The 19,274-nt window shown below is 39.7% G+C and overlaps 1 protein-coding gene across 10 annotated transcripts in view; it reads right to left on the bottom strand.

Moving 5' to 3' along the window:
- Positions 1 to 220: 220 nt before the first annotated feature.
- The window catches only part of VPS13B (vacuolar protein sorting 13 homolog B), a 590,935-nt gene continuing 571,881 nt past the window's right edge, over positions 221 to 19,274 (bottom strand). For all 10 annotated transcript variants that reach the window (XM_061603888.1, XM_061603895.1, XM_061603940.1 and 7 more), the window contains 6 exons: positions 17,538 to 17,714; positions 16,536 to 16,706; positions 7,868 to 8,044; positions 3,690 to 3,792; positions 2,824 to 3,073; positions 221 to 2,730 (listed from right to left, as the gene is read on the bottom strand). In XM_061603888.1, coding sequence (XP_061459872.1) covers positions 2,482 to 2,730; positions 2,824 to 3,073; positions 3,690 to 3,792; positions 7,868 to 8,044; positions 16,536 to 16,706; positions 17,538 to 17,714 — 1,127 coding nt within the window. In that variant the 3' untranslated portion in view covers positions 221 to 2,481. The remainder of the gene's footprint in view (positions 2,731 to 2,823; positions 3,074 to 3,689; positions 3,793 to 7,867; positions 8,045 to 16,535; positions 16,707 to 17,537; positions 17,715 to 19,274) is intronic.

Below are 19,274 nucleotides of genomic sequence, written 5' to 3'. Positions count from 1 at the left end.
TTTGTTAAATAGTTATACCTGAATGTAGGTTGAGATGTGTATTCAACTGCAGAGAACAGACAGCATTGGCTTTCTGTGTTTTCTAATATGCATCATATTGATTTCCTGCTGTTCCTGATCCAGCAGTTGTGCACATTCAGAAATAAAATGTATTTTCCTTGAATGAAATTATTCTAATATATGTAGTCAGTACGCAAAACTGGCAATATAACTCTTTATTTCCAATAAAAATTCAAGAATAAAATGTACACATTTTTAAAGGTAAACAATGACCAGTTTGACAAGTTAATGTACGACATGTTAACAATGGATGCGCTCACTTCACACTCGGCATAATCAATAAATAAGAAAATTGGCTTCCAGAGGCAACTCCTAGCAAAATGGGTCGCATAAGAAGCATACAGAAATCAATACATTCTTAGTTTCCTGTATTTGACTGCCAAGAATGCATAGGAGATGTCAACAAAAATAGATGATTATTAAAGGTAGTGACTTGATTTAATTTCAGTTCCTAACTTGGGCATAGTTTTGAAGTATAGCAAGACTCTCCACAGAATAATGTTGAATTCCTGCCCTGAGAGGTTGAGCCAGGAGAACAAGAGTTTTCAAGCTAAAACAGATAACAACCAAGAACCCACATTAAACAGATTTTTTCAAACACAAGCCTGCTGATCTCATTGCAATCCACAAATAAATCTAATAACTCTTATGGCAACAGTGTATTTTCTAAAGTCAGACTAAAACAATTTGAAGTTGCTGTAACAAAAAATAATAATTTGAAACACTAAAATCACAAGTGCACAAACATGACTCCACAGATGATCACTTGGGAGCTCCAATGGGTGTGAGAAACCACCAAATCAGGCTGATAACTGCTCCAGTAATGAAGCTGAATGTGAAAATGTGACATGGATCACAGCCTTAATATGGGAGAGAGTCCCATCAATCATAGTTTTAACTGTTTTCTATGCAGTGGTTTAGAAAAAGCTGTATGGTAGAAAGCATAGGTTTCTCCTTCATTCTTTAAATATTCAACAACCTGCTTGAAGTTTGGTTTTTTTGAAGCGAAAAACTTATAAAAAACCAAACTGTGACTTCTCAGCCACAATAATTAAAAGCATCAGAAGCAGGAAGCCAAAGCTGGTGAAATTTAATTTTATGCTTTACCGAGTCCTGATTAAAGCAAATCTTTTCAGTGTAGAAGATGATGATCAATGTGCTGAAAGGGAATGATGTATTAGCTTCCAGACTGCTCAGTTTTAGACATTTTTAAGAACAAGGTGGATCTATCTTGATGAAATTATATCTGCATAGATTCAGTAAAACTAACTTTTGTTTGACTCTCCTTTTCTTGACTTCTAAATATTTTACAGAGAAGTATGAGACCAATAACGAAAAAATCAGATTATGTATACTCCTTGAGGAGCACAGATACGGTTCTCATGATTAGCTGATGTTTAACACTAGCAATTAGGTTAAAACGTGTTATGAGACTGACAGAACAATCCTAAACAGATTACTTGGAAGTAAAACTTACTGCTTTCAGTGGGACTGATTTCTGGAGCAATGCAGCTTGGATCAGAGACTTTGTCTAGTTTTTTGGTATGCTTGACTGAACACTACTCCTGAAGTTTATACAGTATACATTACTGGTCCCACAATAATAAGAGATGATGTTTCCTGCATAATTATGTATTGCCAAACAACCCACAACATCATACATTCGAAAGTCTTAAGAAAAATCTGACTGGGGAAATAAAAGTACTACAGACAGGAAGTTTCAAAAATAAATTAATGCCGTAGTTACCATTTTGTTCTCCAAGCTACACAAAGGCACTAGTTTATATTAAGGACTAAAGTCCTGCAAAATTTCAGTCAAATAAAGAAAGCTATTATAAGTTTAGAGCAGCGCTAAAACCCAGCTGTCACTAGTAACTTAAAACAGCCACTTTAATGCTTTCAGTTGGAATGGAAGGAAATGTTTTGCTATTCAATGGAAAATTTAGGGTAAAATTTTCAGCCCTGAGCTAGTTTTTACAGCTGAGTTATAAAACTTGCTTACAATAGAAACTGGCAAACCCTAAAATAGGACAGAGAGAACAGGGATAGTCTTTGTGGGACAAGAACACCTCAATGTACAGAATTTCCCTTATCCTTGTACGTCTGATTTTCAGTTAAAAGAAAGAACAAAGGATTTTCATTTACATTTCCCTTTACTTGACAGCTTAGCTCATAACAAGGTTTGATGCACCACTAATATTTCCTGCAATTTCTGCCTCATGAACAGAGCAGGAATCACCACATTTCATATAGGCTGGGCAGAAAATACGCTTTTGTTAAAAAAAAAGTGCTACTTCACTACACCAGCCCACAAAGTTTAAACACATCTGTTTGACATGATGTGGAATTAAAAGTTCACATTAGGCAACTGCATAGAATATATTACTTTAAAAATGGAAACCAATTCTTGCCAGGGTATTCTCAGTTAAACCCTCTTCTCAAAGCTTTATTTTTTACCATAGTAAATTTACTGATGAAAACTTGGGCAAAAACAGAATCAACAAGGTACTGATAAGTCTTAAGTGTTGTAGGAAATGGTTTGGCAGCTACAGTGTGTGCTGTGGTGTGCACAGATAAAGTACTGGGCACAAAGTGGTAGGATGCTTTTGTGATGTAGTCCAAAAGTCTATTGTACTGCTGTTCTGACAATCTCTCTCTGACTCCATCTGCCTGAAATGAGACAACACAGATTTATTGAAATGTACACCATTCACCCGGCAAAATTAAAATAAAGGCTACAAATCAGTGTTTAACAAGCTTTACCTCCAAATCAGAAGGAACTCTTTGCTGTTTCAGTTGCACCTTCAGCAGGTTGTTTTGTTCACTGTCTTGTAGACATTCAATTTCTGTGACTGGAAATGCCTGTTGCTGTGTGTCTTCACTGACACTAACCACAAACAGCACCTCTGAAGTAAGCAGCAAACATCCTTCATGTTCTTGGCCTGATCCACTCACAATTACCACATCCAGGGCCATGTGGACCTCAGGTCTCCCTAGAGACTGCAGCATTTTCCTATCAAAAGAATAATTCAAGATCAGAAGCTTGAGCTCAAAGGATAGCATCAACTGCATCAAGTTTCTCAGTGAAGCTGCCATAACAATACAAAACACAAAAAGCTGGAAGGATATTCAGCACCACAGTTTTTGCAAATCCCATTTCAGTTTTAAATCAAAAGGATGTCATGCTTATTTTGTAACATTATCAAATCTCCTTATTCATCTGCAGCAAAGCTGACCTAATCAATGCTCATAATCATATTCCCTTTGTCCAACTCATTTCTCATCCCAGTGGAGAATCCACCCCAAGAAGCTGGAACCAAACAGGCAGCAGAAACTAGCAGCTATTTCTGGAGATGTGCAGTACTTGGGTGCAGTGCAAAGGCAGCTAAGTAAAAGCTTAGATAAATAAACACAGACTAGCACCAGAGTTCCAAAGCTCAAAGGAGATCATCCGCTTATCATTTGTAGAGTGGGCCTCTGTGCAGTAACTTTGTGTCTAGCATTCCTAAATATAAACTGTTGTAACTCAGCCTCTTCCTAGGCCAATAGACTGTTAACCTGACCACAGGCCAAAATCTATTAATCAACAATGTGGATATAAAAATGAGTGAGCGTTTCAGTAATCTTACCAGACATATTTAACATGGCTGTTTGGTGCCTGCTCAGCATGTTGATCGCTTGGAGGATAACGCTGTTTGGGATGCTGAGAAAGTCCAGCTCCGTGCAAAATACCTGTGGTAAGAGAAGTTAAGGTTTTTACTAGTTGTTTTTTTGGAAGACAGGAATATGTTGCAGTGATGTCACCGTCTTAGAGTAGTCCATAAAATAGTGCAGATCCAAAGTGATGTCACATCTTTGGACACTCTAGCGGAGATAATTCATTCAACATTAGAATACAATAATCGTGCACTTAACCCTAGTGGATTTCAGCATTAGCTAGAAATAAACAAGACAGAATGTCAGTCACATTCCCCTAGCAATTAGGGGAAACATAATGCTCTCCAGAGCCATCAGTCCAGAATGGGACTGAACATGTCATTTAAAAACATATGTATAAAAAGTCAAGAACATGGTTAACTTTCTTGCTTCATAATCAAATTCTTCCATGTATATGTCATGATTAGTAAACATTAAAAGGCAAGCTTGCCATGGATGCTGCATTTTAATATAAGTTACTTAATCCAGCTGTTAAACATGGATCCCAAATGTTTATGAGTTCTCCTGGGGCATCCGAAATATGAGGAGTGCTTCTCTGTGCCAAGGTAGAGCTATGCAGAGCAGCTTCTTTTCTGTTTGTTCTAAGCAGAATTGCCAGAGCTAAGGGGTGACCTGGCATGTGTCCTTTCTGATGGCTTGTAACTTTTTATAAATGAAGGCATGGTCATTAGACTGAGAATCAGCAGGGTGTAAAAACTCACAGATATAATAAAAGTTTTACAAGACTGATCGAAACTAGGCTAAGCCTGATGCAGTAGAACTGCAGGGTATGAAGAGCTGAGCACTAAGATGCAAGCATTGGGGGCAGGGGAAGAGAGGAAATGGCTTTGACAAGTTGCATGCCTCCACAACACAGTAGACATTTTTTGCATTGGAGTGTAAGGAGCTTAGGAGTCCATTTCACAAAATGAATACCAAATTAAACAATGCATTGGTTATGCTGGGGGGGGGATATAGCTTAATATTTAACACAGGCTTATGGCAATGCTTAAAAATGCATTCCAGTTGGAACAATTAGCTAACTGAGGTTTTACAGTGTTACGCAAATGAAAATGCTATTTGTAGCTGGAGAAAGAGAGAACATGTGTTGACTTCTGTGTGGTCTCCCATCATTCTCAGTCTCTTCATTGGGCACAATCCCATTTGCAATCTAGATGTGGCCAAGGTACTCGCCCATGCACTGCCATCTATTACTGAAGTGGTTTGTATACCCTTTCCCAAGTCTCTTGTCCAATGGATATAGAAATTAAAATGTGTTACATATGTTGGCCAGCATCCAAAAAACCATGTAGCTATTTCTGTGCACCCAAGGCAGCCTTGGATTTGTGCTCCCTAGAAAGCAGCTGCTGTGGTGGGGGGAGAGGAAGGGGTCCAGTATTCAAAAGGGAGGAACTCCTACTGGGTGAATGCAAGCCCTTGGATTTCCTAAAGTAGCTCTCTGGACCCAAGCCACGATTTGCACGGAGTGCATCTCTCCACTGTTATAGGTTACTTATAATTTGCCAACAACTTTTTAAAAAGACATGGAAAATTTATTACTCACAGTATCTCCCAACTTTGTACTTCCTTGTGGGTTTCAGAGGAACTGATCTTCACTTATTTTTATTTTTACCCTACCCTATCCCCTGAAGGCTCAATTTTCACTAAGATCAAGCCATCTCAAGCTTACACAGTGGTAAAACAATCAATACAACAGACTTCTAATTGCCCAGCAATCTAAAGATTAGTACAAAAGCACACACACATTGCACCCAAATTTATGCAAGCAGAATGTTTCCCCATCGCCTCCCTATTGCAGCCTCCTGTGCCTCTTAATAAGTCTCTCCTGGGAGATGTGATCCTCAGAAAAGGCTTAAGATGTGGTGTAGGGGCTGACAGGTGAGTACTAAATACAAAAAATTGGGTGGCAGTCCTCTTGCTTGAAAATTTGCTAACAAAAGCTGCTTGTGTCTGATTTTTACTAATACCTCCCTTGTCGCTCCAGGCTTTCCTGATGCCCCCCCTCCTCCAGGAGAGTCTTTTTTTGGGGGGGGGTACAGAAGTTACACCTGAGGAATGGGGATTTCCTGCTCCCTCCTCCCCTCTGTAACTTTTGGAATCAACCCTTTTTTTGAAATAAGTAGAGCCTATGTATGGCTCTGCTTGAAGCTTGGGTCGTTCAAGCCTAGCACAGATAGGATCATTACCTCAAAATATTTAAAAGGCCTAACAGAGAGCCTGTGTGGTTGGACTTTGTACAACCTTTTGGGTGCAAAATGATGTCCACAGATTTAGTTAATGGAAATCTAAAAGTTAAGTGGGACCATGCCGGTGTGAGTGGTCAGTGACTCATCTTTTAAGGAGGAAACCTTGAGCCCATTAAAGAAAAAGGGACTTTCATGTTATATGAGTAAAAAGTAAAGTATTTGCAAATCTTAACATTCTTTGATTTAACAATTATCTGTTACTTCATTAATGGAACAATTGTGTCTGAAGGATTACCATGGAGTAAGTGGTTAGCATGCTACACTATGACTCACCTATCACTGACATCTGGAGCTATACTTGAAGATGTTCCAGGAGCTGCAGTTGGTGCAGAATGCTGCTGCCAGACTGCTAAGCAAAGCACCAAGACAGGGCCATATATTGCTGGTCCTTAAGGTACTGCACTTGCCCAACCAGGCCCAATTCAAAGTACTTATAAGCAACGCTTTGAGACCTGTCAGAAAGGCCCTATTGGAAGGTCCAATGAATGTGGACCTTCGGGAGGAGACTCACAACAGGATCTCCCCTGTGGTGGCACCCTCTTTGTGGAATTCCTCCCCCCAAGGAGAATTATTGTTATTATTCCACATGGTGTTCTTTTATCTTACACGTGATAGCAGATGTGATGTCTTTTCAGAGGATAAAAAGTGCCTTTTATTCTAAAAAAATACATAGTCTGTGAATTATATAGATATATGAAAATTATAGAATCACCTCACTTCACTGGGAGAATTGCACATTTCTGAGACTACCTTCTGGACATGGTGGCTTTCTTCTTTGGGTTAGCTCAGGGATGGGAACCCTCAGGCCCAAATGCAATCCTCCAGGCCTCTCTATCTGGCCTTTGAGACTCTACCCAGGCCACACACCCTTCTGAGCCACAACCCTCACCAGACCTCCTTCAGACCCTCCTTGAGTGTTTTGGTCTGGCTGGATCGTGTCCTTAAACTCTGATAATGCTTGCTTTCCTGGGCAGAGGATAGAGAAGGATGTGCGAATGTGAAAAAAATTAGCCTACTGTACATTTATTGCTCTGCCGACTTTTGCCTCTGGCACTGCCCACCTCTCGCATGTGGCCCAAAGGGCCATAGCTCAGTGGCAGAGTGCTTTCTTTGCATGCAAAAAGTCCCAGGCTCAATCCCTGGCATCTCCAGGTAGGACTAAGAGAGACCCCTGTCTGACATGCTGGAGAGCTGCTGCCAATCATGTAGACAACAGTATGTTTCTATGTTATCCCAGAACGTTGCCCGGGAGAGAATGTGGCCCTTGAGCTGAAAAAGGTTCCCCACTCCTGGATTAGATCTTACTGCTAGAGGCTAGAAGCAGTCATTTTATGTCTTTATTTTACATTTAAACAAGATATGAATCAAAGAGATAAGGTGGAAAATCCCTATGAAAATTCTGTTGTGGAATCTGTTAGCTTTGTGATGGACTATAGATTCTGCAAAAAATTCATCCGCCCATCCAATTCTCTTTGGCCCCATGTTGCATCAACTGAAAGTAAAAGAAGTAACACAAACATTGTTTTGGAAACCAGTTCTACCTTCACAAAACCACATATTTTGCCTTTAATTCAAATTCCTATCAAATTCAGCAGCCAACCTGGTTTCCTTGTATATCAAATACCTTTTACAAGAGTTTACATTATCTGTTTAATGTTACTCAAACAGTCTTTGTAATGAAGAAGGCTAAAAATCTTAAGTAATACGATTATGATCCCATTTAAAGAAAATGTCAAGGGAACACATTTATATTATTGAATTTTTTGCAGGAATAGCATGGTACAAGTGGGAAAATAATGAAAACTGGCAATGAATACAGAACACAATACTGAATTAAAACCTACCATAGCCAGTCTGTGATACCAGCTCAGCTGCCCCCCCAATGGGCTTCACAAGAACTCCCATGATTCCTTTTCCTACCCCAGAAATAACACCTTTGGCCTTAAGTCCAGCTGAAGCCTGGGCCTCTGATGTTTTCTGGAAGTTCTGCATTGGCTGGTCTACAATACCAGCAATTGCACCTGTAACGAGAGTATTACAGAAGAATAAAATCCTAGAAGAAATCTTAGCTTTGAAACATATTGTTGTTTGGACTGAGAATCTGAATGTCATCTGCTTAATATAGCAATATGGAACATCAATTCACCTGAGCAATACATTTAATTCATTTCTAAGGCTTCTCTCTTCTAACTGTCCCCTGTTCTGTTTCTCTTTTTCATATAAACATTTACATTGGCCTGGTTCACACTTCATGCTAAGCCAACCGTTGGCTTAGCATAAATATGTGGGCTCCCAGATAGGACCTTGCAGCCACTTTGCTCCTTCCCAGTCTTTTTTTCTGCTACGCTGTAGCAGAACTTTTGGCTTAGCATGTTGTCTAAACCTGGGCTCATGGTTAAGCTCTCTCCAACTAACCATGAGCTATAACCAAGAGCCAAACTCTGGGAGCCTACACAAAAACCCAAGGTTTCTGCAAACCAGGCCACTTTGTGGTTTCATCATGCAATTTATTCCCTCAGGTGTTTTCTTTCCAAGTGCCTTTGTTGATTGGGAAGAATTCCGTATACTGTTTATATATCTATATCTGTCTGACTGGAATAAATGTCTGTTAGCATTCAGAAACTTTTAGCTGCTATGAGATTTTCATGTAAGCCTTAGATAGACTTCATAAGAAAACAATTGCCTGCATTCCATATATCATTTTAATATCCCCTTCTATTGCCAGAAATGCTCATAAACTAATGCAACCTCTGATATATTACTAGGCTTAGTAGAATTAGGCTTTGTGACTTTTTGTTACTATCTTTGTGAACACAACCATATTTTACTTTAATGCGCATGGGTCAAACTTTTACAAGTGCCTTAATGACCCTTCCGGCTTTTAGTATCAACAGAGGACTGCAGTTTAAATCTTCTTAAATGTAAACAGGTATGTAAGGTGGGATCTCTCTTTGATCTGGAGTTTACTCAAGCCACTTACCACAGAGATGTCTCTAGTTGTTGTAGCTTTGATGGATAAGCTATTTGGAACTCACTAAAAGGACAATGATTGAACCAAGTGACAAGGTGTTACATGACAACAATTTGAATCTTAGCTGCCTCAGCTATAGGTTGCTGTTCAGCACAGAGGAAATCATTGGGTAGAGTCTTTAGACCTCGACTAGACTCTTTGTACAACTACAGAAATAAAACAGCTGCCTTGGAAGGAACATCTACTTGGTCCCACGCAAACAGCAGAAAACGGGCACGTTGATCAATTGCTGTTTGCTACGTACACATGAAATCAAAGATCATTGTTCAAAGATGTTGGCTGCCCCTGAGAAGATAGAGTTTTAGAAGAAAGCCAGGTTTAACTTAAAAAGGAACCTTCCCATCCATGAAACTCGTAAGGGGTTGGATTTAGACTAACTTAAAAGGCCCATTGATTTCAATGGGTCTACTCTAAGCACAACTCATTCTTAATCCAGCCCAATAGAGTCCTGGGCATTTCTCTCTCTTAGCCTCATTCCTTGACAGGGTTCTTGTGAGCATAAAATAAAGATTTATTATTCTTATATTTGATTTTAGATACAGTAGCTACTCATCAACACATATTCCTTGGGCAGCCTTGGGATAAGATAGGAAAGAAACACATTCTACGTGAAAAGTGGTGGCTATTTATGTATAATATTAAAACTTTCCCTTAACTTATTCAACTACCAACAAAAAATAGCCAATGAACTAATAAATGAGCGATTGATATGCTGACTGGAAACATTGCATGAATCTTAGTAATCTTGCAAAACGGAAGAGGGGGGCAGAGAGAAGACATTTTTTCCCATTCTTAAATCCTACATAAAAGTTCCTACAGGCATCTTTTTAGGACCACATCACTTTTGATTAATATCCTTACACAGACGTCACATCTGTGTAGAAAGTAGTGTTTACTGTACATATGTGATGAACCTATGTAATTTGGAGAATGTGCGTGCTTGTAAAATAGATATGTGCATCCATAATCACAAATTACTGGGAGGACGGGTGGGATATAAATCTAATAAATAAAAATTAGGCATGTACAACATTATGCATGGGAGTTATAAAATGGAGGGAGGAAATTATATTATTACTGTGTTTTCTAAGAAAACCATTAGAATAATCACTCCCCCCTCCACACCAAACTCATACTTAAAATCTGCTTTCTCATTTTATCTTGTATTTGAAAAACAAAACATGACACTGCAGCTTCCTTCTCTCTTGTCTCAGGAGGAAGCAATTTACATTGGGGAAAGGGCAGGCAGGCAGGCAGTATTCTTCTCCTGCCAGTTGCCTTCCTTCTGAAATCCCACCCTCAAGCTCTTTTTGCTTCCATCAGTATTCTGACTGTGTTCACCTTTAACACACATCCACAGGTCTAGAACCCAATGACAGTAGCTCGGAGATGCGGAGGTTCAGGGAGAAAATGAATGGCAGAGAAGGGTGAAGCACACCAGTGTGTAAGGGAGAACAGAAAGGACTGTCAGAGTTTCATTATATGCGGCCATGGTGTAATGTGTAGTTTGCCCCTCATTCTTTTCTATTTTGTCAGGAAAGAAAGTTACTTTTCAGTTAACACTATCTCCTTAGCATTTTATCATTCCTGCTGTTAGCTAGTTAAATGAAAAGCAAAACAGCTCCTTACTGCAAAACAAAAGTTCTTCCTCTTTCCTTTGATTTTGTTATCACTGTAATGCATCTGTAGACAACAGCAAAACATTCTGTGCTTTTCCCCATGGTACTATTATGTTACCCTACTGGCTTTTTTCACCCCATCTACGTTGTTCATCCATAGCCATTGCACAGACATTACTATTTCATTAAATATATTTAAAACTTCCTTAATGTTGGAACAAGTACATTCTTTTCTGCAACACACTTGAACAATGTTATTGTGTGCTAATAAATGCTTCCTGTGCAACTCCAGGCTCTTCTTTTCTGTAAGTAAACCTGGAGGAAAGAGGCTGAAGAAGAAAGCAGATGCTCATGTGACAGGCCACACTGGAAATCGGAGTACTGATACTGTTATTTGGTGACCACAGTTAACTAGTAGTTTGGCCTTCTACAATGCCCCCACTCCACCCTGGTTGAATATCTCCATATTAATTGTATAGATATTGTCTAAATGACTTGCTTCTAAAGTCCCTGTAATATTGGCTGCTGCAATGATGTCTGTTAACAAACTGTGAGACTGGACTAGCAAGTCCTATAAGCTTTTATCAAGGAAAAAAGGTCAAATTAAGCCATGTCTGTCCTAAACAACAAGGAATCTTAGGAACTGAGGGTTCTGTGCTAGAGATGCACAGCCCCCTCACAAAACGACAATTCCCAGGTCTCTGTGCTAGGACATTATGCTGGTTAAACAGTTCTAAAACCTGTTTAGGTAGCAGTAGTCAACTTTGTGATTTTTCTTTTCTATTTATGGACAGTATGTCTCCTTGGGCTTTCATCAACCTAGTGCCTGTTCGAGGATGAGGCAAGAAAGGAGCGGCAACAAGGGAGGATGAAAAAGAATATACATTCCTTCTTCCTTCCATAATGGCTGTTACTTATTCATCTCAAAGTATTTCTAAACTGCTTTTCATTTAAAAATCCAAAAAGAGGGCACAGCAAAAAGTAAAACACAAAGACAATAAAAATATCACAAAGGCATCAACATCACAGCATAGAAGGAGGTTAAAAGCTGGCAACAATCATCTCAGAATGTCTGGCCATATTTTCGATCAAGATAAATATGCAGGTGTTTTGTGACTCCACTTCTTCCCCCTCCCCCTCACCTCATCTACCAATGTGTAAGAAACCTCAGAGAACAAATCACTAAATGTGTTCAGGTGCAGCTGCCTACGTATTACCTTGGTTTGTGTACAAATTTTGCAGGATCTTTTACTATGCGTCTCTCTGTGCTCATTGTGTGAGCTTTGCTTTCAGTTACAGCTGCAAAGCACAGTGGAAGTTGACACTGGGAGTCCTTTGGGGAAACCTGTTTATCAGATAAGTCAATGGAAGCTAGAAGAGCTATGACAAATCCACATATCCAGGACTACTGTGACATCACAACCCACCAGCCTATCAAGAGGCAAACAGAGCAGAAATTGCAAGAGTGCAGGGACAGTCCTGATGACACTCAAAGCCTGGTGTACTCATAGGCCAATTGTTTACAGAACTGTACAAGCATGATACTACAGCTTTTTTTCTTTAACATGAGCAAACTATAAAAATTGATGTTCCGTGATAAAATGTGCCTGATGATTCCTCACTTGTAAGATACCATCTAGGCACTTGCTCATTCACATTACAATCTACTTGCATATATTTATTTGGGTGGTTATTTTTTTCTGTGACTAAGAATAGTGGGCATTATTTCAGCAATAAAGAATGTGCAAACAGAATCAAAGAGATGGGTTAAGTTCCTCATTCTGTTTAAGTAAAACAGTGCAGGCAACTGCAGTCGAAGCCAACTTATAAACTAAAGTTTGTCGTCCATATCTTGAGCAAAGGCAGCAACTAAGAAAAAGAATCAATCTGGTATGCTTAAATATAACAACAACTTCAGATATCCAGCATAATGTTGAAAATCAAGTAGGTTCCACTGTTTTAATTCATGATACTTTCACAACATGCCAAAGTCAAGATTGTTCACATCATAATGAGAGGCTTTTTGGAATCTCCAGAGGAAGACAAATTAAGCAGATCTTATATATGCCTAAACTAAGAGCAATAAGATTTTGATGATGCCGTGACTTCTACCATACAAAGAACTTTACTAACTTTAAAAAAAGTTTCCACAGGATTGTATTATGGTGTGGATTCGAGTGGCCCTAATAAGTACAGGACACAGGGGTGTGTTTTGACCACACTCCACAATTTACCCCTTATAGTTGCTGCTCTTTTTGTATCATAGCTAAGAGAGAAAAGGGTGCTGTTGGAAAACCGACACTAGTATTTTAACTCCCCCCAGCTGTGAGGGTTTTTAAATTAATTTTTGATTTGCAAATTTAACAAAGAAAGAAGAGAAACAAAAATAAAACAAAATATTATTAAATAATAATAAATAAAAGAAAATATAATAACTACCACCACCACCACTTCCCATTATGGATGCAACAACAAGCAGTACATCCATCTTACGTTAAATATGTAAGTTAATATAAGCCCTCCAGATGTCCAAATAGGTGTCCACACAAAATTAATGTCTACATTTAATATGTGCAAATGCAGCTAGGGCAGTGAGGTTCTTAGATCAATATGTGATAGATGGCAGGTATTTACCCTTTCAGACTCAAAGTGTAAGTTTTTTAGTGACCATAAGGGCTTGCTGTGTGTTAAGCACACACCCTGGCAAATACTTAATAAAGCAAAAGAACAGATCTTAAGCTGCTCTGATTCATTTCAGTGGAAATCTCTGTTGAAGTGTGTGCTCTTCTGCATTTCAGATCGTAACTTACAACTATAGGAATACTTCTTTTATATTTGCTTTTTCTTTCAGGAAATCTGCTTGTAAGCTCATGGGCATTTTTAGTACCAGACCATGACACTTTGCACTTGAAGCAAATGGCACTCACCCACTGCTAGGGGCAAAATCTTTGAAAAGTTGTGTTGCATCATGCAGACACCAACTCCTACTTTCATTCACCCCTGCCCATACTGCTGGCCACCAGTATATTTCAAAGCCCCCAGTTATGTCATGCTATGAAATAATTTCCAGCAGCCCTAACCTAATTTCCAACATTTCACCAATTCCTTGGTAATAATACTATACAAAATATGGATCTGCCACTAACGGCAGCAGCCTTGTGTCAAGTCTCTCCCTATAATGATTAGCTCAGCTTGCTTTGTGTCTAGATGCTGTGTGTTTCTCACCAGACATTGATTCTAGCTTTCTCCAACCTGGTGCCCTCTAGATATTTTGAGACTACAGTTCCCATCAACTCCAGTCAGCATGGCCAATAATCAGGGATTATAGCATGTAGTCCAAAGCACATGGAGAGATGCCAGGTTGTTTTTATGTAATTGTGAGGGCTTTGCCTGCAAGTAAATAGATATTGCTGATGTGGACAGTGAAACACACAGTGAAATGATGCCAGAAAGGAGCTCACTTGTGCTACAGGTTGTTGAAAGGAATGAGGGAGAGCTTGAGATGGGGCTGCTGTTCTTGATGGCAGCCTGATGGTTTTATAATGGGCAGGTTGAACTATATAGGACTGAAAATTTAAAAAGAGAATTTTTTTTCAAGCTAGCCTCTAAATTTTTCTGCCTGTCTATTTCTAATCACTTTAATCTTTTAGGGGGACACATGCTCCTGCATACGCACAAAACCATTTTTCAAGCAATACAAATCACATTCTTTTGCTAGTTTAAAAAATGGATGCATGCACCCTCCCCAACACACATAGCTTCTGAATAGTTTAGTTTGAAATCCAACTTTCCTTTCACAAATTACTATGAAGTGGTTAATTTTTAAACTGACAAGCAATAGTTTAAAACATCCATAGTGATTTCCTCCCCCTAACCAAGCCTTCAGGGGCAGTTTTAACGTAATTATACAAGGTTGGTGTAATGTGGCTGTTTCTGCTGCAGAAATATTTTTTGTCAACATTTACTTGACATTTGAACTATACTCAAGTGTTTTTCAAACAAAAACAAGCATCTACTTTATCTATGATGCTAAGGAAATAATCAGTTTGAGAGGTTTTCCTGTAACTCATTAAAAGGCGTTCTAGTCTGGAATGATCATGTCTTTGTATCCATATTGTTTACAAGATGACATGTCCAAACATAGGAATCATTCCTCCCTCATCCCCAATCTTTAGTTACCTATCACATAGGATACAGTGTACTTCTAAATATCCATAATTACTCTTAACAAGAATAAATTACTCCCTTGTAGCCCCTGTTTTATATGCAGATGGATTTTATTTGTTTTTTAAATGTGCATTAAACTTCTTTCCAGTTTAAATGGATAATCACAAAATGTTTTAAAACCTGTCTAGCAGTAATGGCACAGAACATAGAATACAGTATTTAATACTGTATTATAAAGATCAGGATAACCTGCTCTGTCAGAACTCCAATCTACAGTGGTTTTTCAGCTTAGGATATATAAAGCTGGGGATTTAGTCTGTGCATACAGCATGAAGGAAAGAACTACAGGTGGAGAGCTACAAAGTAAGCAGTTGAACTTGCAAAAATCTTCGGCATTGATAGGCAAAGGCAGGTCATGTTGCAAAACCTCACCTCCATAAAAGCTTCCAACTCAGACTTGATTTGAGATGGTGTTTCTTAGGAATTTGTCCCTCCTTCTGAACTGAAGGACGTAAGAGCCTGCTGGACCAGGCCAATGGCTCATCTAGTGCAGCATCCTGTTCTCACAGTGGCCAACCAGTTGCCCATGGGAAACCCTCAAGCAGGACCTGTGTCTCCCCTCCTGCAGTTTCCAGCAACTGGTATTCGGAAACATACCACTGCCAACTAAAGAAGCACAGCATAGCTATCGTGGCTAGTAGCCGCTGAAAGCCTTATCCTCCATGAATTTGTCTAATCCTCTTTTAAAGCCATCCAAGTTGGTGGCCATCTACCTTGTGATACCCATCTGCCAGCTATCTGTTCCACAGGTATGATGACTGCCATATGCAACTGTTTGCAACCTGCTGGTAATATGCGAGATACTAATACAACACTGCCATAAGAAAAAGGACTAGACCAGGACATCTCAATATTCTCCTGGAAGTAAAACTGCACATAAGTAAATCTTCATTACAACAAAGCATGTAGCTTTCCATGAGCTCCCTTTCTCCTCAAATCCAGCTGGCTGACAGAGTGGGTGGGGGATGCAGTTGCCCTTGCAGGTCCAATATGGACCAGCGAGAGTTTTCCACCGAGGACAATCTATCTACCAAGACCCTGACTTAGAGGAGAAAAGCTCCATCTGCCTGAGGATTCTTCCCTGGGATGTTCCCCACCACCCGTTAGCCCATGCCTCCTGGAGGGGGGAAGTGCAGAGTTTTAGAACTGACTTGGCTGCTGTCATTCATAATAGATCCCCTTGCCTTGGCTTCCTATGCCCACTTTGCCTGTATTTCTTCACTAGACCCCCATTCCCTTCACTTGGCAGTGGCTGGGTCTGACATGAACTTTCATTTCAAATTAGTTTCTCCATGAATGCAGAGAAAAAACCCGTAGAAACATACCAGTCAGTTTCTGCTAAATGAAGAAAACAGAAAAGCTAATGGTACTTGAAATGTACTTCATTCAGCACAAGCTTCATTCTTCCCACCCAGTCCTCTTGCCTCTGTCACCTATTGCCCCATGAAACCAAATGTACTTTGGGAGACCCAGTCATATTTTTGTGTTCCAATCTACAACAAGGAACTGCAGGGGGAGGGGGAAAAGAACTCTCCCCAAGCATCCTAAACCAAAAAAAATACATGTTGTAGCTATTTTCAGATCCCATCCTCCCAAAGAGTGGATACGGCAATCATACAATCAGATAACTGTTACCTAGAAGACTGATGCCTAATCGAGAGAGACCTTGCCTCAGTCCTTCTCCCAGATTCTCAGGGAGCTGCCTTCTCCATTCTTCTTGCCTGTTATAATGCTCCTCATCCAGTGACAGCCGGTCCATATTCCGAGCAAGACTCGTTGCCAAGTTTGTAATTGATGTCAGTGTACCTGAGTGCAGATTAGAAAGTCAAAGCAACAAACTGCTTAGAATGTGTGTGAAAAACACAGAAACAATGGCATTTTGTCTGTACAAGCAAGGCCTGAAAAAGATACATCTGTTACTTTAAGGATCAATAATACATTTTATTGGTGTACAGTGCACCTTTTACAACAGTTCTTCAGTCTTCCTTCTTAAGAGGCCTGGCATAACTGCAACCCATCAAACCTTCCGTCAGTAATGGCCCAACTAATCTAATGCAAGACATGAATATCACAGCAGCCAGGCAGAGTATATGCAGATTCAGAAAATTAGTCCACATAGGGATCTTTTATATTGCTCTGAACTGCTGGCAAAGCAACAGTCCTTGCTTTGAATCTTCTGCATTTTGCAGCAGGGGTTTGAAGCCACAAGATGGCACTATGTCTGTGCCAAATCCAGGAAAGTCCAGATGTATGCTTGCTTCAAAAACATGTTCAGCAATATTTCACAACAGTGCCTATTCCCCCCCACCAACCTCTTTTCTTCTTAAAAAGACTACATATGATGAGGCAATGTGGTGTAGGATTTCTGAGGTACAGCAGAAGTATTGAACTTCTTCAACATCTCCGTTCAGTTAATCCATGACAAAGTGGCCGTGTGGGAAACCTTAAATTGCTAGTGTTTCCAGGACAATGCTAAAGAAACTGCCTGTTTTCAAAAAACAGAGGGTAGGTGAGGTTTGTTACCCTCTCAGCTAGAACAAAGCTAGAACAAAGCCGAGGACAGCTAATTTATCTAATAAATGTTTAGTGCTGTCTTTACGTATCCTTAGAAAGAAGGCAGCAGGTTGGGATATCTACCTTTGGAAATGTGTTTTACGAATGATGTTGTTCCTTTGGAAACTCCGCTAACAAAGGCTCCAGGACCACGGGTTAGCCCTTCATATGGAAGCCTGAAGAAGTCAGCAATCCCATTCCCTATGCTTCTTACCAAGCTGGCTGGGCTGCCAAGAATTTCCAGGGATCCAACAACCCATCCTATGTAAGAAGAAAGGAGAGAAAAAAAGTTGATGCTACTAAAATCACAGAAAAAGCAGTTTAAGAAAAAGGAAGGGGAGGAGAAAACCCACAACGCTCTACTCTCCCTTCCCCATCCCCATTTTTACACTAAAATTTATCACATCATGAACTTCCTTTGAGAAAAACACGGGAAATAGCTCATCCACTATGGATTCAGCAATGGCAATCTTTCATGCTTTCTAAATCAAAGAAATCCCTTTGGCAAAAACACAAATAGCTTTAAAATGACTTCCTTCCATGAGCCTCCCGTATTTCTGCTAAAACTGTGTGTGGAGAGATGGATGCCACATTCAAATGACTCGGAGTAATAGGAGCAGAGGCTTATTTTGCTTAGAAGACTTTACATCTTGCAAAGCAACTTTGTTATTTCACGTCATCACAGTGAAAGAATCATGACAGCTAGTTTACAGTGATACACTGTACAGCCTTGGGGGAGTGTGAAGGTCAACTGCTTGATGGGGTGTTGGGAAAGGGGATGCAGATTTTTGACAAGTGTGTAAGGAATTATTTTAATCCACCCCAACAGCTCGGCGCTGATCACTTTCGGGTTGAGTCGAGATATAGCCAGATAAATGGCTTTTTGCTCAATACAGTTGTGTGAACACCAATCACATTTGCATGCTGATTATGTTACTTGGAGGGAGGATCCCTTATGAGTTTCCCACAAGGAGATGAGGATGGGGGATTCCTAGGATTTAGTTTCCTACATAAAATTACATTTGCTGGCAGATAACCTGATGTCTGAGCATATTGCCCTTTGTTTGCTACAAACTGTGCTGCAATGCTGGCTTGGAAGCCAGTACAGAGTTGTTAAAAGGGATTGCAAGGTCACAACTGTTGTTTGCAGCAGCCAACGGAGTGGCAGCATGAGGTACCTGGAATGAGCCTACCAGACCAGAAGAATGTAAGAGTGGTCTGCACCTGCTATGACTGCAAATTTGGTTGTGCATTGGCTGTATTAAAACAATTAAAACAAAAACATTTGATTACGCAGTTAATGATCCGCTGACCTGTCAATTATAGGGGGTGCTGCTGGCATAACAGACAGACAAATTTCCTACATTTGTAGTTTTCAGTCAGTGGTACGTTTCTATAACTTCTGACACAGATCATAATGTGAGAGGGATTTATATCTATTGATTTGTGAATCATGGAAAATCCAGATGTAACTTGGCACACTGTCTGATCTGCAAGCAGACAGGCAAAACATATTTCTATTTATGGTGTTCATTATAAGGAGCTGCTCCTTTGAATAAAATTTTGCAAGTACATGAGAGTCTTGTGGTACCTTAAAGACTAACAAATACATTGTTCCTTTGATTCTGCAATTAATGGCCATAAAACTAAACTACTTTCCTGTTCATGTGCCCTTTTTCAGCTTCTGATATACCATTCAGCTGTGTCCTTCTCTGAAACTCTACAGTAAGCTTGAATAACTGTATTAAGCGAATTTACAAACATGCTACCTAAAAAACTTTTAAAAAAAGAGATGAATCTTTTGTGATCATCTCAGGATGG

This window comes from Rhineura floridana, chromosome 1 (genome assembly GCF_030035675.1).
Source record: "Rhineura floridana isolate rRhiFlo1 chromosome 1, rRhiFlo1.hap2, whole genome shotgun sequence".
Classification (NCBI taxonomy): Eukaryota; Metazoa; Chordata; class Lepidosauria; order Squamata; family Rhineuridae; genus Rhineura; species Rhineura floridana.
Note: the sequence above shows the minus strand (reverse complement) of the source record. Positions and strands in the feature narration are given on the sequence as shown.